General features: G+C 48.6%; 1 protein-coding gene across 1 annotated transcript; it reads left to right on the top strand.

Moving 5' to 3' along the window:
- Nucleotides 1-10,883: 10,883 nt before the first annotated feature.
- On the top strand, nt 10,884-15,879 carry NYX (nyctalopin). The gene is made up of 2 exons (XM_054291339.1): nt 10,884-10,905; nt 14,480-15,879. Exons 1-2 carry the CDS (start codon nt 10,884-10,886, stop codon nt 15,877-15,879), a joined length of 1,422 nt encoding a protein of 473 aa, XP_054147314.1.
- Nucleotides 15,880-22,432: the final 6,553 nt, after the last annotated feature.

The following is a 22,432-nucleotide window of genomic DNA, read 5'->3' as shown; positions in this document are numbered from 1 at the left end:
AGGTTGTCACCAAGGGCACCTGAGTGGCTGCTGTGAATGCTCAGAGTGCCAAGGAGAGAGAGAGAGAGAGAGGATGTTTTGGATGCCCCAGAGGTGCTGCCCTATATGGCCCAGCAGCTCCTTCCTCCTCCCACACCCTCAGGCACCAAACATGTCTCCCCTGTACAGCCCAGTGAGGCTCAGGGAAGTGTGAAAGTGCGGCTGAAATCAAAAGGAAATTATAATCATGGTGAGAAATTCTGGGTGGAACACAGGTTTTTTTGAGGGCTGTTGTACCTTGCAGAGCCCTGGTGTGATTTATTTTTAATGCTGAATGCCTGGCCCTCCATTGCATTTCCCACCTGTGTTGTTTGCCCTCTAATTTATTTATTTCCCACCACACAAGGAGGGCAGACACTCTCTATCTCTGCTATAACTCAAACTGGGCACAACAGCTTGTTGCTACACGCTCGTGGCTAAGAAGCTGTTGTGGCACAGCTTCTCTGGCAGGAGCACAGAGGGTTTCCCCCACCTGCCTGCACGAGCCCAGCACAGCCTGCATCCCTGGATGCAGCCCAGAAATGGTTAAGGGATGAGCAGGCTGTGGTGCTGCTGTTAAACTTGCAGGAGTGGAGTTTTCCCCTTCCCTTGCCAGTTGCTGGGTTTGGCACTCAGCACTGATCCCATCCAGGAGTGTACTTGCCCTGCTGCACAGGAGCTGCATCCTCTGCCACCATCAATTTGATGTCTCAGAAAAAGGTGCTGAGCTCCTTGTCCCTTAGGTAATGTCACAGACATGGTTTATGAAAAATCCTTTCCTTAGGATTTCTCCTCCTGAGAAGCTGAGAGGCCTCAGGAACAAAATGTAAACAATGATTGTCTGCTGCTGTGGAATGCAACAGGTGCATCTGTGATTGGTCTCATGTGGTTGTTGCTAATTAATGGCCAATCACAGTCCAGCTGTCCAGACTGTCTTGGTCAGTCACAAGCCTTTGTTATCATTCTTTTTCTATTCTTAGCCAGCCTTCTGATGAAATCCTTTCTTCTATTCTTTCAGTATAGTTTTAATATAATATATATCATAAAATAATAAAGCAAGCCTTCTAAAACATGGAGTCAGCATTCTCATCTGTTCCCTCATCCTAAGACCCCTGTGAACACCCCCACAAGGTAACCAGGCCTTCTGCAGCTGGCAGGAACAGAGTCTTTAGCATGAGCAGGAGTGCTGTACTTCTGTGATCCATAAATACCCACCAGTGTGGGGGATCTGCTGTCTTTGCCGTGTCATGGCTGTGGGGGCTTTTTTTGGCAACAAAAAAAGGGTTGGTATGGAGGAGGAGGTGCCAGCAGCCCATAAAAGCACAGGCAGGGAACGAGTGGGAAGCAGAATGTGTGGGTGTAAATGTGAGCTTATCTCCTGCAGTGGCTGTTCCCCTGCCACCCCAAGCTCTGCTAGCTTTAATCATTTTAGACCTGTGCAAAAACTCTGCATGTGTCAGGTGCAGGGTGTTTGAGCAGCTGCATTGCTGAGCAGGAGGATCCAAACCCCTTGAACATGGGCTTTGTGGAGGTGGCAGATGGGTCCCAATGGCCACAGCTCCTGAGCCCAGGGCAGCTCCTGTCCCCAGTGACTGCTCCATCCCCCTCTGGTGTGTCCTGGAGCAATGATGTGTTTCGCATCTGGGCTTGATATATTCAGAGAATGCACAGCCACTGCATATTCAGTAAGGCATGATAAGTTCATTAAGCAAATCTTCCACATCATCTGTGAGTGTACACTGCTCTAACCTCCTGTTTAATGTGCTGGTTATTGTGGTATTGAAGTTTATTCCTGATCTGATGCTTTCCTCCTTTCCTGCCTGCCAGCATCTTTGCCAGACAACAGAATTCTCTTTAGATCTGTACGAGGTAATTGTGTTTGCTTGTTGCAGTGCTCCTTGTTACTTTGCATTCAGAAGTGTTACTCAGGCAGGGGAAAGTGCCATGGCAGGTGGAGTAAAATCATATTGCAGCCCAGCTGTAGCCCCCAGGTCCCTTCCTCCAAGAGTCCCAGGGCCTGTGGTTCATTCTCCCAAGTATCTGACCTGGCTACAGAGCAGGATCCTGAAATAAGGATCCTGAGTTAAGCAGAGACAGGTAAAGTGATGAACCTGACCCAAATATTGGCTCCATCCAGGGGTGAGAAGGTGGCAAAGATCCTGTCCTGGAGGTGGGAGAGATGAATTACCAGGAGGTAAAGTAAGTGTCTGGTGAGTCCTGGGAGGGCTGCTGGCTTGGATAATGTATGGCCTGTTGTGCCTTTACTGCAGAAAGGCTTTTTCAAAAGGTGTTTGCAGAGCTGTGTTCCATTCATTGTGCACTGCCTGGATGTGGCTGTGGAGGAGTTTATCAGGAGGAATGGAGCTGGGAGCACTAAGGGGGAATTAAGCAGAACTCACTGCCATGTCCTTGCCTTCCTGTGTGCACTGTGCAGCTCCCATGAGATCACAAGGAGCTGCAGGAGCCTGTGGGAAGCGTGGCACAAGGACTTCAGCAGGACATGAGCAGCTCCCTGTCACTGTCCTGGCTGGGAGTGGGAGCTCCAGACAAAATATACTGCAGAAACCCTGCCACTGAGTCATGAGGTGCAGAGAGCACCCCCTTGCTTTTTAAACTTCTCAGAGAGAAGTGGAAGGTGGCTGGATCCAATCTTAGCCTCAGACTGTCAACAACTCATGTAACTTTGACCTGCAGGATTTAAAGATGGATTTAAAGATGGCAAATCAGATATATTTTTATATAAAACAAATTATTTATTATGACAAATGATTAGACAAAAGATCTTAATCAGAATTACTAACTACACAGAATAAAAGCTGAAACTCCTAATAGTTATATAGCATAACATAGTGCACTAAATTAAAGCAGTTGTAATAAAGGTAGCAAAAAGAAACATTGATGTAATTCACCATACCAACACAGAGAGTGGACAGGTCTCTTTCTCTTAACATTGAGGAGCAACTTTGAGGGGCATCTCCACTCAAGGGAAAATCTCCACACACTGTCCAAGAAGGGGTACCTCAGAAGAACCTACGGTATGGAAAGTGGACTGGATTTTTAGAGTGTAAAGATGCTGTCAGTCATTTGCCTGCAGGTCACTTTAGCAGCTTATCTGCCAAAGCTTTGCCTTACTGTCAAGATGTTGATTTGGGCTTGGTGTGCCAGACTGAGTTTCAGCATAATTCAACACCAAAACAACACATAGGACCCCTCTCAATCCACCCTGATAGATCTGCAAATGGAACATTGTCCACCGAGTTCTTGACCGTATTCCAGGTCAAAGCATGAGGGAGTGTGGGGGGAAATCATCCTGCCACAATTCCACAGGATAGGAATGGCCCCACAGATGGCTGGAGCAGAGCAGAGCAGCTCCCCAGCTGCTGGAAAACGCACCAGGAGCCCACACTCCCGCAGGGCTCCCTGGCTGTGACTGCCCACACCACTGCCCACCCTTCAGCAGGGAGGGCAGGCTGAAGGCGCAGGTGCTGCCAGTCTTGGATATCCCCATCTGCTGTGGGGCATGGCAGCAGCAGCTGCTCCTTGGATGCACTCTGGATTCCAGTGATGCCCTGCTGCACAGGAGGGCTGCTCAAAGGCAGGAGGGAGGGCAGGGCTCCCCTCACCCTGCACAGGAAGAGGATGCAGCCCTGTTCAGGCTTTAACAGCAGCAGCTTTTCCCTGAACAGAGAACCCTGAGCACAGCTGGCCAGTTTAATCAAAGCCAAGAGTCACAGAGTGGATGTGGGAAACATGGATCCAAGTCCCTCTTCAGTTTTAATTAACACAGATCTGAGCCCAGCTTGCCTCCCCTTCCCCAGGACTGCTCTGGGTATTGAGGGGAGTTACCCAGCAGCCCAAATGATGCTGTTTTTCACCACTACATCCTTACACATGTCCTGCAGTGGGAAGCAGGGACTTGCTTCCATGGCAAACACCCAGCCCTTCACTGCAGAGCAGCCCTCACTGCTCCTTTCTTGCTGGAAATGTTTCTGTTTGATTGGCATGGGAGAGACATGAAACCACATCTGCAGGATGGGCTGGGAGAGACCTCGTGAGCGGATGTAAAATCCAGTGGCCTGGACAGACTTGGAGAGGACCTCTGTCCTGCTCTTAGCAAGCAGTGGGAGGATTTGACCTTGGTGGAGCTACCCACCATGCCCAGGGCTCCTCGTGCTCTTTGTGTGGGGTCTGTGTGGTGTCTGACAGAGGTGCTGGCAGAGGTTTGGGCTGGCAGATGAGTGCACTGGTTGTGCTTTGCTGTGCACTGCATCTGCTTCAGGCTGCCTACCCTAGAGTGTGCTGTTCCCTTTCAGAAATGCTCCTCTCCTGCTGCAGCTGCTCCTGCAGCATGGCTTGGCCAGCAGGCACCACCTGGGCTGGGGCTGAGAGCTGGTGCCCAGCTCGACCATCTCTTCTTCCTGCTGCTTTATTGGCTTTAATTCATCACTTTCCACGTGGGTTAAGTTGCTTTTTGGTGGCTATTTCTTGCCAAGTGCTGCTGCTGGCTGCCTTGTCTCATCCACAGAGCAGGTTGTGAAGAATTCTCCTGCAGGATTGCTCCTGTGAGGCAGCTGCTGTGCCCTTGGGCTGGGTTTGGGCATTGTGAGGTGCTCTCAGTCCACAGTCAGGTGTCCATCAGAACCTGTCCCCACTCAGACCACTCTGTGATGGCAGAGATGATGTGTCTGTGTGTGTGTGTGGTGGGGACATGGCTCAGGTGGGATGGTGCTGTGAGGCTTGATGACCTCCTTGCTGAGGATACACAGGGGGGACCTCATGGGGGGACCACAGCAGCTCTGCTGTCCAAGGGATGTCTTGAAGTGGTGTTGGTGTTCTGCAGGGGTGGGAGCAGGAGAAGGCAGGCTGGCAAGGACATGGCACAGCACCCTGAGAGGGCTGAGCCTGCTGTGAGGGAGCTCTGGAACTCAATGCCTGGGTGTGGGAACCCAGAACATCCCTCTGGCTGTCCAGGACACCAAGACCCCTGCCAGGGGGCTCAGAAGCTCTGGCACAGAGCCCAAAACACCTGTGGGTTTGATTATGACCCATGGAGAAAATTACCAACCTTATATAGAGATCAGCAAGCCACAACAGTTTAGGTAGAATAATAGTGAAGTTATCACGGAGTGGAAAAGTAGATTTTGGGGTTTCTGGAATGGGGGTTCAGGGGGCAAGATGGAGGGATCTGGGCATGTCCAGCCTTTCTCCTTCTTCTTCTTGGCCTCCATCTTCTGCTGTGATGTTGGCACTTTTGGATTGGTTTAGAGTAGAAGCTCACTGTCTAACATAGGTGATAGGTATTGGAAAGTAATTGTAAACATTGTACATGTAGTTTTTAGTATAAAGACATAACACCACCCTGGGGGCAGGCAGAGTGCCTGGAACTGTCCTGCTGGATGGACCTCAGCAGGGCAGGAGAAAGAATTTTATAGATAAGATACAATAAACAACCTTGAGACCGAGAAATGAAGAACTCTGACTCCTTGTTCAAGCACCAGGCTGGGAAAAGAGACTTTCTAACATTTCTCAGGGTCACTGTGACCAGCTAGAAGCACCAACACCTGGGCAAAGTTTGGTGGCCTCAGTCTACACACAAATAAAACCCCAGCCTGCAGATGGAAATCTGTCCTCTCTTCTGAGCAAGGGAAAGCTCTTCCACTCCTTGCTCTCGAAGCCCTGCTTGGCTCCTCAGCTGCTTCTGCAATCTCCTGTGAGCAGCCACATCCCACGTGTACCAAGTGCTATTTCTGGTGGCAGTGCAGGCTGTGCTGCAGCTGCAAACCCCAGCACAGCCACACTGTCCATCCTGTCTGCTCACAGCTCTGTGATCCTACCACAGAACACATCCTCCCTGCCCAAACTCACCCCAGCCAGGGCTCTGTGACCATCCTGTGTGCAGCCTGGTCCCACAGGCAGTGCTGACAGCAGGAGCTCTGCCAAGAAACGCTGAGGCAGCTCCTGCAAAGGTCACCCTGGTGATTACGAGCACAGGAAAGGCTCAGATGTGACACAGCTGTGGCTGGGAGATGAGGGGAAGCGTGCTCTGAGCTGTGCCTGCTCTTACAGGAGCTCAGGAAACCAAAGTCTGCAGAAGGCAGAGGGGCTCGGGCGCTCACCCAGCACTGGTCCCATCAATGCAAGCAGCTGGTAGAGATAAAAACCAGGGCAGTGGAGATGTTCAGCCCCCAGAGTCAGGCAGCAGCTCTGCTCCTTCACTGCCCAGCACTTGGCTGGAAGTGTTGGGATGTGCAGTGCTTGGGTTCCAGCTCATCCAGCACTGGTGCCACCAAAGCTGCACGTCCTTGGCTGTCTTGCCCTCCTGTCAGAGAAAGTGAGCCCTGCTGAGGGCCGTGGTGGTGCCCAAAAATAAGTGGCCAAAGTGGGTGAGATGAGACCTGTCACCTCCAGTTAGGTAAAATGAGTCCCACCAGCTGTTCTTGGACAAACTTGGAAAATAACAGGAATGTTTTAATATGCAACAAGCAGTCCCCAGTGATAATTTAAAATCATGTCAATGTACATTACAGATAGGAGCTACCTACAGATCCTTAAGTCACCATCATGTTAAATACCCCTGGCCATGAAGACATGGGCTTTTAGAAGCAATCTTTGAACTGAGTCTACACAGGATTGCCCTGCAAGGCAGACTTGTCCTCACTGCCAGCTGCTGAAGATGTGCCAAGGTTTGTGTCCCCACAGCACACACCTCTGGAGCAGAGAGGGTTCCTTCAATCAGGACTCAATTCTCCAAATTCTTTTGGTGGAAGATCAGATATAAACATCTATTGATTTTTTTTCCAGTGGCAGCATATCTCTGCAGCTTTCTGCTCTTGCTCCACTGCTCTGTTGACCACTGGCTCCTCAGAGTTTCCAGAGATTAAAAAGAGCAGGATTGATCATGAGAAGGAACTTTTGGTAGCAAAAAAATTTAACAGCACAGAGCTGCAGTAGCACAGTCTGTAGCTTCTGACTCTGCTTGCAACCTGACAGCCACAGCAGCTTCCCAACACTGAGCATCTCTGGTGTGCTGAACCCTCAGCATTAACCAGCCATGAGCCATGCTCTAAGTAGTGCTGAGATGTGGTCTAGAGGCCAGGTTTGTTTCTTTAGTGAGCACATGCTGGTCTCCTTCATGTACACTCTGGTATTTAAGTTTTCCTACATAAGATGACAAGAAACTTCTCCTTTCACGCCTCTTTCTCACATTGTCATGGCCTTTCGGGGCCAGGGGTTATCAGGAAATGAGTCAGGAGTCACCAGAAGTTCACCAGGGCACGAGGTGCCTGCTTGGTGCACCTGCAGTGCTCTGCTGAGGCCACTCACAGGGCAATGATCTCTGACTTTCCTGGAAATTGGGACCCCATTTTCCTCCCAGTCCCAGCTCCCCAGCCTCCCCCAGCACATGCTGAGGTGTTCTCTGTGCCAGGGGGGCTGGAGGAGTGCAAGGCTGCTGCCCATGGATGGTGCAGAGCAGCACAGGGAGCTGTGAGCTGTGTGTGCTGCTGCTGGGCAGGAGGAGCTCTGGGTGTGCCAGCACGGTGAGGCTGGGGCTGGGAGGGCTCCTGGTGGGGCAGGACAGGGGCTCTTCAGCTGTTGGACCTCCAGCCACAGCAGGGGATGCAGAGTGGGGCTGGGCAGGCTGCAGTCACTGCACTGGGGGTGTGTGGGGTGGGTGCTGGTGGCACAGCTGCTGGCAGAGGCTCCTGCAGGAGCAGATGCTGTCTGTGCAGGGCTCGGTGAGGCTGCCTGCTGCAGCAGCTCTCTCAGAGGTGTTCCCTGCCTGCCTTCCTCCTCTGTTTCAGCAGCATCACCTCCTCAGCACTGTGGCTGCTGATTCTGCAGCAGGCACCTCCTGCCCCTGCCCCCTGCCCCCAAAAGGGGCTGCTGGGGTGCTCACAGTCCATCAAACCCACCAATCCCCACCCCACCAGCCCCCAGCCACCTGCTGTGCGTGGCAGAGGGTTCCAGTGCCCTTCACAGGGAATTGTGTTGGTCCTGCAAGCTGCTCCTCTGAGGGAGGCGGTTCTGCTGATCATAGACACAATTCCCAGGGCTCAGCGGTCCTTCATGTCCCATCCCTCCAGCCCTTCTATGTGCACATGGAAAAAACAGTGAGGCACAGGGGAGCCCCAAAAGCTCACAGAAATGTGGGATTTTGTGCTGCAGACCAGCCCCTCCTCGTTCCCTGTGAGCAGGTTTAGTGCTGCTGTGCAAACCCAGCTGCAGGTCTAATCCCTGGGGAGCTGCCAGCTGCTCTGACACCAGCCTGTCCCCAAATCCCACACACCCTCCTCTCCCTCTGCCTTCCCCCTTGCCAACAGCATGTGTGCACCTGGGGAGGGACAGGATTCCTGGTACCCCATGATTCCTGGTACCCCTGATAAGGCTCTTGCAGATACTGAGGAAGAAAGAAGTGGGAATAGCACTTCCTCCTCCTCCTCCCTCTCAGTTTCTTCATGGCTGAAAGGTCGCTCATCTCCCTTCTGTGATCACATCACTTGTGGCTTCCTGCTATTCCCATGGGAACCAGGGCTTCCAGAGCAAACATCAGCTGCCCCAGCACTGCTGAGGACCCAGCTGGTGCTGGTCCTGTCACCACAAAGTCTCCAGCAGCTTCAGCTCTGTGCTGGAGGCTGCAATGTGCTTGCAATGTCTGCGGCTTTGCAAATCTCTTCCCTCCTCTGCAAAACAGCGTCCTGCAAAGCACTGAAGTGCAAAGCTGGCGGGTTTATTACAGCAGGTGGTGGGGAAAGGCTTAAAATCTTAAATTCAGCTGAAATCTGTGCTCTATGGGTCACCCCCTGCCCTCCAGCCTCACCCCAGCACAGCCTGCTTACAGACTGTTGGGACAGACAAATTTCCTGAGGTGCCAGCCAGATGCCTTCAGACTGAGGGAAAGCCAAACCAAAATAAACCTGATGTAGCTTGGTGCTTTACTTTGCAGGAAGAGCTGTGCAGCAGCAGGCTGAATATTTCTTGCTGTATCAAGCATAAATTCATCAGGTATTCCATTTCCTGGGGAAAAAAACTAAAGCAGAATAATTCACTTGGAAATAAAGAGTGGAGCTATTTTTCCCTCTGACACGGCGAATGCAATTACCTAAGGCATGGGAGGCTGAGATAACTCACTGATTCAGCCCCCACTCTCCAAAGAAACCATCATCATTCTGTCAGGAAAGGCTTTAAACTCCAATTCACATCCTGAATGCTAAACATCACCACATACAGAAGCTGTCCTTATGATTTCCATGCACCAGCTGCTGCATCACAAGGAAAACACGCTCAGAGGCAGGCCAGAATTTATTATTGTCGAGGCCATATACACAGTGCAAGCTCCCCGCGTTTGCTGACCCTTTTCCCCATGATGTTGGTGTCTCCTTGTCCATCAGGAGCAATTCCTAGTGAAGCAAAGCCCACTGACACCCTGTTAGTAGTGTGTGAGCCCTGCTGGGGCTGGGAAGATGTGCATGGGGGTTGAGAGTCTTGAGCTGTGTCTGTCGCAGACATCTTTTATGAAAGATGTCTGCGACAGACACAGCTTGAGACTGTGTAATTTTATTTATTTAAAATGACTGTGTCATTTTATAAAATGTATCATTTTATGAAAAATCCTTTCCTTAGGATTTTTCCTCCTGAGAAGCTGAGAGGCCTCAGGAACAAAATGTAAACAATGATTATCTGCTGCTGTGGAATGCAACAGGAGCATCTGGGATTGGTCCATGTTGGATGTTTCCAATTAATGGCCAATCACAGTCAGCTGGCTTGGACAGAGAGTCCGAGATACAAACCTTTGCTATCATTCTTTCCTATTCTATTCTTAGCTAGCCTTCTGATGAAATCTTTTCTTCTATTCTTTTAGTTTAGTTTTAATGTAATATATATAATAAAATAATAAATCAAGCCTTCTGAAACATGGAGTCAGATCCTCATCTCTTCCCTCATCCTAAGACCCCTGTGAACACCGTCACATCTGTTTGGAGAGCTCAGTGCAGGCAAGCCATAAGCCTGTGATTGCCCCCAAACTTAATTCCATTTGGGCAGCACTCTCCCACCTCTTCTGCCATTACATAATGGGGAGCAGAGTAATGACTTTGAGCAATACTGTTTGAGTGGCAGCAGTCCAATTCTGGACTGTATTTTATTTTTTTTAAAGGTGGGGGGAGAGCAGGTTGGCAGAGGGGAGAAAGCATCCCTTTGGTTTGTCTGCAATCCCTGTTTCGCTCTGGGAGCTTTAGAGGACAGACACATTCTTCCATCTCTGCTAATCCTCCTCTGATACAGAGGATTTTCCTGCCATTAAATGATAGCTTGTGAGAAAAAAATGCCAACATTTCAGGGACTGACTGGTGTGGCTGAGGGCAGCCTCACGAGCAGAGGGGAGGACACAGCCACTGCCTGGCCAGGTAAGAACGCATCCTGGTGGGATTTCTGTTGGGAATTTTGGTTTCCACTAAGCTGGTTGCACTCCTCTGTACCAGCACCTATTTCCTGGGGATAGAGCCAGTCCCTCACTGTTGGTGATCCTTTCCCACCTCAGATGAGAGGAATCTGCCTTTGGCATGGCTTGTGGGAAGGACACAGATGAGCTCCTGAAAAGCAGTGGCACAAAGCTGCAGGATTCCCTGAGAAGGTCAGTGGTGGAAGACAGATACTCACCAGGAAGGTGCTGGGGACTTCTTCAGTTTGAAAGTGTATGAGAGAAGAGCGTTTTCCTTCATCTTCCTTTCTAAACATAAATATTTTTGTGGAAAAATGATGCAGGGAAATGACAGAAGATGAAACCCATCTCTATTCTTCCTGTGTGCTTTTAGATCCCTTAAGTTTGCTTGCCAGACCTGAAATGCCACTAGAGAATAATCAAGGTAATGTTTGCCATCGTTCTAAATGGTGAGTATGCTCTTATTCTGCATTATCCAGTAGTGGAGTAGACAGATCATTTGGAAAGGTGGTGGTTAAATATTCAATTATTGCAAGCATTGCCTCTTTACCCTTCTTAAGACTCTGCAACCTTTATTTTTTATTTCTTTTCCTTTGGTCTCTCAATCTTTTTTCCAAATACTGAGTTACTGTAGTATTTAAAAGAGTGGAAGATATCATCTGTGGGAGGAGATTTTTTTTTTTATTCTTTAATGTCGCAAATGTTTTTGACCTTACTGCTCTATTTCACACATCTCATTTGAGTGCTCAGATGTGTCACTGAGGGGCTGAAAGCTTCCAGCTGCTGCCCTTTTTTAGGGAAGGGGAAGGAGCGAGGTGGGAAAGATGGGAATGTTTCAGGCTGTATTTGATCAGAGGGGATATCACAAACAGGGAAGAGTTGATCTCTTTTGCCTTGAGCAAAAGCTCTCCCAAGGGTTTGGTACAGTTCATGTGGAGGATTTTTTCCAACTTCCTTTCCAGTAGAAAGAGGGGAAATTGCCCACTAATGCTGCATTGCTGAGGGGTTTCTCAGAGCTCCTGTTGCTGGGGGGATATTTTCTCACTGGATGGTCCTCACACTCTTGCTGTCCATGTCCCACACATTGCAAAGATGCTCTTGTAAATAGAGATTTTAGAAGCCTGCTATGAAATGCCCCTAGCAGAAGACCCAGATTTGGCACTTGTGCACAAGGAAAGCAGGCTGGATATGGCTTGGGGGCAGATATTTCCTTTATTGAGTGATTACAGGGGAAGCAGGGTGGGGAAAGGAGGGGATCTGGTTATCAGCAGGCTCATTCCTGCACTGCCCACCATGGGCACAGCAGTGGGTGGAGGTCTGCTCTGAAGGCCAGGGATGTGCCTGAGCTTGGGGCAGCTGGAGCTTGCTCAGGACAGCCTCACCTATGGGACAGCCCAGGCACAAATGCCCCTCTGGATGTCACCCTGAACCCACACAAGGCTCCCTACCAGCAGCAATCCTTGCATCCCTCATTTTCCAGACAACCACCTGCAGTCAGACATTTGGGAACAGGCAAATCCTTAATCTGTCTGGCCCTCAGTTTATGTAACAGCCTAACAAAAACAACATATGCCCCTGTTGGCAGGCAGAGGGGGGACTGGTGCAGAGGGGAGCAAACAGGGCAGCCCCTGGGCAGGCTGCACAAAGAAAGAGCAATTTGAGACCAGCTTATTGTTCCTCTTCTTGTCCTTGAACTCCAGCTGTTGTCAGGAGGATTGAAGGGGACTTTCCTTTAGCTGTGGCTGTTAGATAAGGGCATGGGAAAAAGGGGAAGAGCAGACAAACAAAATGACAACCTGTCTAAAATCCTTTCCACCTCCCAGAGTCCTTCACTACCATTTATCCTTGAAGTGATGTTGTTTTGCTAATTCTCCAGTCACAATAGTGTTCCCAGGCATGATGAGACCTGAATTTTGATGAAGAGGCCACAGCTCATCCTTTTGTGATGCTCTCTGTGTGTCTGAATACCTTTCCTACATGCAATAACCAGCATGGTTTGAGCAGACCCAGGCTCCAGGGCAGCTCCTGGGTGGATGCCCTTCAGCAGGGACTTGCCCAACAACTGGTTCTGCAAGTCTCTTCTACACAGGCAGTGCAAACTCCTAAATACAGCCCCATGCATGCTGTCGTTAGAAAGGATGGAGGGAAAGCAGAGCAGTTGTAGCCCAGACTGTTGTTTGTCCTGTACATTAAAGCCTTAAGGACTGCAAAAATAAAACTTGATGCTTGCTGCAGCTGATGCTTCTGGGCATGTCACCTCACAGGTCTGTCCTATTAAAAATGCCCATGGGAATGCAGCTCTAGGGGGCAATCCCTGTGGTGTGCACCACAGGGAGAGGCAGCCCAGCTGCTGGGAGCTTCCCCCTCTGGACACTCAGCAGGAGCATGGAGGAAACCACCTGATCCCAGCAGCACAGTAACAGAGGTGGCTGTTGGTAAAGCTGTTGGTATCTCATGTTTTGCTGAAAAAAGAGAAGAAAAGGGTTGTGATTGTATGGGAGCTAATAAACTGCAGCAGAGAACCAGTCAGCAGCAATAGCACCATTTTGTGCTTGTGACTACATGGAGATTGCTGGTGTGGCTGCTCATTTTGTGGAGGAGGAGGTAGGGTGTGTCTGGGAGAGCAATTAGGGAAACTGCCTTCAGTTCTTCCTCTCTAATGAGTTTATATTCATGGAATCAGAGAAAGGAAGTGACCTTCTCAGGAAGTGAAAGGAAGTGATCATCTCATTCCAGAGGCCCCCTGCCACAAGCAGGGACACCTTCACTAGCCCAGGTTTCTCAGAGCTTCATCCAGCCTGGCCTAGAGCACTGCCAGGGCTGGGGCATCCACAGCTTCTCTGGGTACCCTGTGTCAGGGCCTCACCACCCTCATGGTATAGAATTTCTTCCATATATCTGACCTAAATTTCCTCTCTTTCAGATGGGAAAAGCATTTTGAATTAAAAAAAAAATTCAGATTTTTTTTTTTGACCGGATGTTTTACCCTGCAAAACTCCTGTCTGTGGAGGCTGATGTCTCCCAGTACTTTTACTCTTTTTTTGCTCTTCTCTCATTTCTCCCAAGAGCTTTTTTCTCTTCCTTGTTATTCACCCACCTGTGTGGGACTAACCTAGGAGGAAACCACAGCCTTGCACCTCCCATGTCAGGCTGATAAAGGACAAAGTGGCTGCTCCCATCAAACATGAGGCACTGTGGTGGCTCTTGAGAATTGGCAAAGCAGCAAAAACTGTGCTGGAGATGCAGAGTTTCTCATCTATGATGAGATCATGAAGCCAGCATTTGAATAATATCTCTTAGTTTGTTTTCATTCATGCTTTCATAGCAGTACACAGTGGGAATGTGTTTTCAAACACTCATTTCATCTCTTTGAGAGCTGAGAGTTCCCCTTCCAGTGCTGCACCAGCTCATGGCTCTGGTGGAGAAGGAAGGAAGGAAGGAAGGAAGGAAGGAAGGAAGTGGCGGAAGGAAGGAAGTGGCGGAAGTGGCGGAAGGAAGTGGCGGAAGGAAGTGGCGGAAGGAAGTGGCGGAAGGAAGTGGCGGAAGGAAGGAAGGAAGGAAAAAAAAGAAAAGAATTTGACACACTTTGGGCAATTAATTGATCTCCCCTGCCCATTGCCAGACTCAGCATACCCTGCCCTCCCCTTTTCCATACCCAGGAATGCTGTAACCCACCCACAGCTCCTGGCCTTCAATGTATTTTTGCCTGCTCCCTGGCCAAACCATGTCCCCATCAGGCAGCAGAGAGAGCCCAACAGAGACACTTGAGAAATACTGAATTCTAGGTGAGCCCCCTCTTGGGGAGAGGAATTAATCAGAGATTATATTCTAGGTGACATATATTCTCAGCAGGTTTAGAAAGCCCAGAAGACTTTTAGGAATTTCACACAAGAGCTCCTCAGTCAGCACTGGCATACAGGTGGCAATTATCTTGGCTAGAGGGAAGGAATAGATGGTGTAATTTCTTTTTGCTGCTGCAATTGATTTGCTAACGATGCATTCTTCTCTCTGTGGGGATGGCAGTGATCCTTTGGGTCCCCCAGGCGCACGGGGCGTGGGCCTGCGTGCGCTCCTGCCCTCCCAGCTGCGTGTGCACCCCGGAGCGGAGCTGCTCCGTGCGCTGCGACCGCGCCGGCCTGGGCCAGATCCCCAGCGAGTTCCCCTGCGAGGCCTCCTCCATCAACCTGGATAAAAACAGCATCAAGTTCCTGTCCGAGAGGGCCTTCGGGACGCTGCCTTCCCTCAAGTCCCTGTCACTCAACCACAACAACATCTCCTTCATCACACCGGGCGCCTTCAAGGGGCTGCCCAGCCTGACGGAGCTGAGGATGGCCCACAACGAGTACATCCGCTACCTGCACACCCGCACCTTCACCGCGCTGCGCCGCCTCGTCAGGCTGGACCTGGCCGACTGCAACCTCTTCAACATCCCCGACAGGATCTTCATCGAGCTGCCCGCTCTGCAGGAGCTCTTCTGCTTCCAGAACAACTTCCGAAGGATCCCGGGCGCCATCAGGGGCATGGAGAACTTGACCCATGTGTACCTGGAGAGAAACAGGATCGAGGCGGTGGCCTACAACTCCCTGCAGGGCCTGACCAAGCTGAAATACCTGAATCTGCAGGACAACAAGATAAATGTCATCCATGAGCGAGCTTTTCAGGGCTGTCAGAGGATGGAGTACCTGTACCTGAATGACAACTTGATCAGTGAGCTTCCAGAAAACTCCTTTGATGGCCTGAGGCGCCTGAAGATGCTGAACCTGGGGGGGAATTTTCTCAGGAACATTTCCAATACCTGGTTCCGGGACTTGGGGGAGCTGGAGTTCCTCTACCTGGACCGCAACAGGATCAGCTACATCGAGGAAGGGGCTTTTGAGAACCTCACCAGCCTGGTGGCTCTGCACCTGAACAGCAACAACCTGACGACGCTGCCCTTCTCCGTGTTCGAGCCCGTGTACTTCCTGGGCCGCCTGTACCTCTTCCGCAACCCCTGGGAGTGCGACTGCCGCCTCGAGTGGCTCAAGGAGTGGATGGAGAACTACAGGCTGGTCAGGGACATCCCGTGTGCCTCCCCCTCCTCGGTGGCTGGTGTGGATCTGACGGATGTGCTCTTTGAGAGGTCTCCTGAAGGTTTCTGCCTGGACCCGGAGGAGCTGAACGTCACATCTGAACGGCCGACACCCAGCGAGGAGCCTTGGTCCACCACAGAGAGCAAGTTCAACAGCCTTATCTCCAAACTCCTGCTCCAGATGGGCCTTCCCGAAGAGGTGGCAAACGCCACTGAAGTGTACAGTAACAGCACACAGCCAGACGGACAGACGGAAGGGGTTTCTTCTGGCGTGGGGGAGGACAGAACCGAGGCTGGCTCCTGTTCCTTGTACCTCCCAGCACTTCTGGCAGTGATTGTTCTGCTGTGCAAATAGTCCAAGGGCTGGATGGAGCAGGGGCTCTGCTTAAGTGTTAGACCCTGCACCTACTTAGTCATCAGAGTGGGCCTCTGATATGTAAAGGGCTCCAAACTCTTCCAGACTGGGTTTGTTGGATCTGGCTCCAGATTCCCCCGGGAGCTGGTGAGATCTGGGTCCCACTCTGGGTGACAAACCTGCCCTGTAGCAAATGGCTACTCACAGGGGGATGAGCAGCACTAAGGCTGAATTTTGCCTAGAGATGTGTGATGTTCTGCTGGGAAAGGAGGGATAAGGGGTCTGTCTGTCGGGTGTTTGTTCCATCGGGCCAGCTTCAGAGAGCAAGAGGCTCCATGGTGACTCAGCTTCATGAGAGAAAGATGAGGCTGCAGAACTGGGCCCCTCTTCGTGTCCTGACAGACACCCACACTCATGGCAGATGCTGCAACAATGGGAAACAATTCCTGATTTCCGCCAGTGGGTGCAGGAGGGAGCAGGGCAGTCCTGGGCAACATCCAGGGATGCAGCCCTAGGCCTCATGGAAACATCCAGGGAACATGTACAGGCCTCATGAAAATGTCCAGGGAACATAGACAGGTCTCATGAAAACAAGGAAAGTGCCCAGGGGGGGCACCTGCCCCAGGCAGATCTGGGGTGGGCACAGTATTTTGGCTATGACCACAGGCAGGATTTTGATCCTTTCTCCCCTCCTGTTAATGCTGGTACTGGTGTAGGAGAACACAGGCCTGTGTTTGTCCAAACATTCTTCTCTGAGGCAAAGCTACTTAAACTTAACTTACTTATTCCCATAATTTCAGTGTGTTTAATTTTTCAGTGAATATATTATTTCAAGGAATACATTTTTTATTTGTAGATTGTTTCAGGGCATGGCTGCAGGGGCAGAGCACAGTGATGACAAATGCAACCAGGGCCTATGAAATATTTTGTATTTCCACCACTAATATGTACCATGTAGTGTGTCATACTATGCCATACTGATAATTTTGTTTTATACGGTATCTTAAGTGTTTTATCTTTGAAATCCTCAATGAAAGCTGCTAATATGACCAGAAAAAATGATGTTTTATGTATCAAAGCATATTAATAAAATAATTTGATATTTTACTCACAAAAATAAATTAACTGCTCAAACCTAGGGTTTGGGTTTTTTTTTGAAGATCCTTGAACAACTCTGGTGATTTTTTTTGTAGGCTACTCAAATGGGTGCACATAAGTGTCCTTTCAGGCCTAGAGCAAATGGCAAACTATTTATTGCAACATAAGTACTTTCACTTAGAACCTGACTGTGCTTATGTTTGTGTTAAGCAGCAGCACTTGAAAATATAAGAGACTATATAGAGATACTCTTCTGTCCAAAAAGATCTTCTGCTTTCTAATTAGTGCCAGAGATTTCCAGAGGAAAGCTGAGTACAGGGAAAACCAAGCCTGCAATGGCTTCTCAGTTATCTGACCACAGTTTCCCCAGGGAATCAGAATGCCAGATGGTTTGATAAATGCCTATTTGGCCTGTTCCATGAACTAAATTCAATGAGTTTGGATTTCCAGGCTATTTATGAATCCATTAATCTTCTTAAGTGCTAAATTCATCTGAGTATTATAAGAGGCTGTTTTTCAAACCTAGTCCAGCCTGGTGCTGTAGAGGCATATTAGGTTAAGGATGCCTTTAGAGGAGCACTGTTTCATCCTGTCAGGGGAGGTTTAGCAATGGGCCTGTCACAGATGGTAGGACACAAATGGTTGTATTTCACTTCCTATAAGTACAGACGCCTCAGAGTGAATTGTTTTTATAACCCACAAATTCATTTTCTGTGCTGGGGCACATTAAAGCTGAAGATCACCTCTCTGTGCAATTGCTGCGTGGCTTTCAAGTCAATCAGTGCTTCAAAGATGCTCCTGCTCTACCTGCAAGATGCAGATCTGAACGTGAAGCATCTTAAAATGTTGTTTTTAGCAGAGGTTCTGCAGTCAGGTGATGGGCAGGAGGGCTGTGCATTGCACTCAGCTGTGTGACAGCAGGGACACTGACCTTGGGGTCCATGGTTTGAGTGTCTCTGGTGCTCAAGCACCTGCCTGGCCCAGAGAGGTTTCCCTGTGCAGCTCTGACACAGCCGGCAGAGAGTGGCTGATGTTGTGCTGGGTGTAATGTCTTCATCCTCCCTGCAGGAATGGGACAGACTCTGTGCTCTCCTGCTCTGAAATCCCGCTCTGAGCTGGGAGATCAGCAGTGTGTGTTTGCAGTGGCGCAGAGCAGCTGGCATGTGGCACTCCAAGTGGATTGGGAAAGGTCTGTGATCCTGTGGTTGCTTTTCTCCTCTACTCTGTGTTGCTCATTTCTTGAGGAGACACTAGAACTGCCTGATTCATTCTTTCTTGTTTCCCAACTCTTAGCAAATGGCTTGTTTCTCTGATTACTCAGGCAGGTGACAACTCATAATTACATTTTGTTGGAGAAATAGTTTGGATTTTTTATTTATTTTCTTAGATCAGACTCTCTCTGCAAAATTGTGCTTCAGCTGGTAAACCTGAACCAGCTGCTGGTTACAAGTCCATGGCTCAGAGTCCCTTCACAAATCAATGCTGTTTTCAAAATCTCTCTCTGGACTGGGACACCTCCAAAGATGCCAAACCTTTGTCTGTTTGGAATAACTGCAAATATTTTTCAGCCAAGTGATGCTCCCAGCCCTGCCCTCAGCATGAGGTGCTAAGATTTTATTTGAAGCAGTGGGAAGGGATGGCTGTGAGCTGCCTGCAGGTAGGATACACCTTCTGACTGAAGTTTATTCAGAGAGCTGGTGTCCCCAGGCACCTGAGTTCTGGGAGAAGGCAATTTGTTTTAATGTGTGGTACCTGCTGACACTGCACTGCTCTGCACTGCTGCAACTGCTTTTCATGCTTTACAAGAGTTACTGTTGGAGCAGAGGGGAGAAATTGTCAGTGTAAATAGAGGAAAGAAACAATTTGGTTTTTGGATATAACCTCTGAGTCTCAGAATTCTGTTGCTATGTTGCCCCCCATGGATCATACTCAATGTTTTAACATGAACACCTTTATGTCCCCTCTATTTTCTTTAAATTTGCAGCTATTGCCTGTAACTCCCCTGTGAAATGAAGCCATTGGCTGTTTTGCTTCTCTTGTGGATTATCATAGAAACATGATGTGCAGGGCATGAGGAGCTGCTGTCCTTTGCTGGTGAGGCAGCAGCTGCTGTCTGAGACTGACAGCTGCTGGCCAGCCAGGACTCAGGAACTTCATGGCCACTTTTCAAGGGTGCTGTATTTTGGCTAATTCTTGTCTTCACAACATCTGGCTGATAGCTTTTAAAAAATTGAATTTTAATTTGTTTTCCTTAAATAGTTTTTGTGCTCACAAATTCAAAAGGAACTAAATCAACGGAGTTAAATTCCAGAAAATTCCTGTGCTGTGGACAATATTAACCCTTGCAAGAAAATAGCCTGACATGGTCACTCCTGCTCCAGTGTGAGCTTCAGAAGACAAGGATAGCTTGGGGGAGAAAACAGTGATTGCAAATGCCTGTTTTTACAGAATCAAGGAATGGGATTTTTACAGAAACATTAAAATACTGATCCTTCCTCTTCCCCCACCCAGATCTGATAGAGATCGGTGGAGTTTGAAAGATCTGCTGCAATAACCTTCAAAACAGTTTTAAAAGAACTTTAAAGAAAACGCTAACCATGGAATAAAGACCAGAAATTATAATTAAAAAAAAAAAGATATCACAAGTATTACTTCAAAGAAAATCATATAGCTAATACTTAAAACATGAACCTAAACATGTGCAAGATCAGCACCAAAGTTCCATTTCTCATGGGACAAGGCTGGTCATTTAAACTCCAACATAAAGATGAATACAGAAAATAGATATTTCTGGACAGAGAATTATCTATGCCTCTCACCCAAAGCTTGATTTTGTTGACCCTGTGGTTACTTGAACCAGTCTGATCTTGTACTCTGTGGTTAGGTTTAGCCTTGAATGGGAGAAGTTTATTTCTTCTGCAGCTCTTCTCAACTTTGACCTTCACCACATCCTTTGATTTTTTTGTACTTCCTTCTTCATCTATCTTTAAAAGGACTGTTTTAAAGTTAATTTTTAACTTGCACATCATAAATTCTCAAAGAAAAATACTGAGGCATTTAAAAAAGACATAAAACTACCATTTGTTTTTCTGTACACACCTGGTGGTTTACTCTTCATGCATATTCTATGTATTTGCCATTTGGATTAGCAGCTGCTTTCACTTTGTGCTGGTTCAGTGGGTTTTGTCCTGTGTCAGGAGCTTCTTGGCGTGGCTGGAGGTTTGCAATGAGGCTCGAGGCTTCCTTGTTCTGCCTCCCCTTCTATTCCACACCCTCCTGTCCACTCCTCCTCTCCTCACCTGCTTGTTTCTGCTCTGTGCCCTCACCATGCTGCTCCAGCAGGGCCAGCTGTCATTGAAACTGGATCAGTTAAAACCAACCCTTCCCTTTTTTTTTTTTTTTTTTTTTTTTTTTTTTTTTTTTTTTTTTTTTTTTATGTCTAGATTCCCTATTATTTCCCCTAATATTTTGTAAGTCAGGTTGGGCCAGTTTAAGTGGGTTAAACTGGGGATAAGTGGAATAAAATATTATTGTTGTATCTGAAAGGGGGACAAGCTAAATGGGAAAGATGGTGCTCAGTTTCTGCTCAGTTTGCTTAGGCTGAGGGCAGACCCACAGGCACAAGGATATTGGGAAGAGGCTTAGGCAGTTCTTGGGCTTTGTGGGGGCAGAGCAGGGGACAAACAAGTAAGCACTGAGCCCCTGGTGACATGAGGATGTGCTGGACTCACAACAAACTGTGGCATGCAGCCAGATGTAAAAATATGTGTGAAAATATAAGTGGTTTTACTTCTGGGCTTTTGATGATGAGAACAGGGCTGAGTGCACACTGCCAGGGTGGGCAAATGTGATAAATCAGCACCAAAGGACAACCAGCTGTGCCCACAGAAATTGGGATGGAATTGGCAGCAGCAATTCCTCCTAGTGCTGAATGATTATGTGTCAATGTGCAGTGACAATAAGAAATATATCAGACTCTAAGAGGACAGGCACTTTCCTGATGTATGAGACTGGTAAAGAGCCAGAGGGCAAAGCACAGAAATAAATGATAAACTTGCAATCAGACAAAGCTGGTTCTACAAAGATCCCTTTGTCTCTGTTGAAAGCAAACTGGAACCCAGGTATCCAAAGCTGCATGGATCATGGGCAGTGTGGGACACAAATGACCACAAATTCTAGGGATGGGTGGGAATCTGCTCTGTGCCACAGGGCACAATGACCGTCACCAGAGGAACCCCTGAGGATGTGAAGTTGGTTTTGATTCACAGAGCTTTTCTCTTTTCCTAAGAGTAGGGCTGGGTTTCTGTGTTCTGGGCTCAGACCTCGTCTGTCTGTCGTGGCTCCTCCAGTGATGCTGCCAACCTTTGTGACCAAATCTCAGCTGTGGATCTGTGACATCTGAGGCACAGCTCAGGACACCCCTTGGCCTTTATGCCAACACAAACCAATAAAAATCACCATGGAGCTCTCAAGGATACAGAATCCACCTTTTTGAGAGGATTTTTTTTTCATTAAATCACTGAAGCAGGATGAATCACTGAATCATAGAATGGTTTGGGTTGGAAGGGATCTTAGAAATCACCTGGGTCAGGTTGCTCAAAGTCCCAACCAGTCTGGCCCTGAACATTTCCAGGGATGGGGCATCCACAACTTCTTTGGGCAACCTGTACCAGTGCCTCACCACCCTCACAGTAAAGAATTCCTTCCTTATACCTAATCTAACCCTTCCCTCTTTCGGTTAAAAGCCATTCCCCCTTGTCCTCTCACAGGATTCTCCTGTGAAAAGTCCCTCTCCATTGTTCTTGTAAGTCCCCTTTATTTACTGGAAAGCTATGGTGAGGTCTCCCCTTAAAAAAAAAAAAGTGTCAGAAGGAGTTTGGAAAACAAGAGACAAACCAGACAGGAGGCAGAGGCAGGTCAGCAGGAGAAGGAGAGTTGCAGCTGGTGTCTCACTGGAGAACAGGGTTTAGAAAAACAATTTCCCAAAGCTGTGAACTGGAAATAAACCAAAAAAACCCAAAAAACCAAAAAACCAAAAAAACAAAAAAAAACCAACAACAACAAAAAAAAACCCAAAAAACCCACGTGACTTAAATCCATCCCACAGACTGCAAGGTTCTGGATTTTAAGGTCTGTGAGCAGCTTCCTCGGCTCAGTGAAGTGTTCCTGGTGAGCATCTATGCTCCCATCTTCCAGCCCTGGGAATTTCTTAACTCTCAGTGGTCTTTAGCCACCACAGAATCACAGAATATTCTGAGCTGGAAGGGGCTCCAGGGGAAGATCTTCCACAGGATGCTGCCTGTGCAGCAGTATGAAAAGTGCTAGTTAGTGTTTCAGTAAACCCACCTGTCTTTGCAGCATGGATGCATCAGTACCACCCACTGAAATCCAGATCTGAGCCCCAAAGTTACTGAGATGGGGTAAAATCTCTGATGAAACCCCAAGTTCCCTCACA

This window comes from Melozone crissalis, unplaced genomic scaffold (genome assembly GCF_028551555.1).
Source record: "Melozone crissalis strain CALT ecotype California unplaced genomic scaffold, PUWL_Pcris_2 ptg000090l_1, whole genome shotgun sequence".
Classification (NCBI taxonomy): Eukaryota; Metazoa; Chordata; class Aves; order Passeriformes; family Passerellidae; genus Melozone; species Melozone crissalis.
The sequence above is the reverse complement of the archived record's forward strand: the minus strand, read 5'-3'. Positions and strand labels throughout refer to the sequence as shown.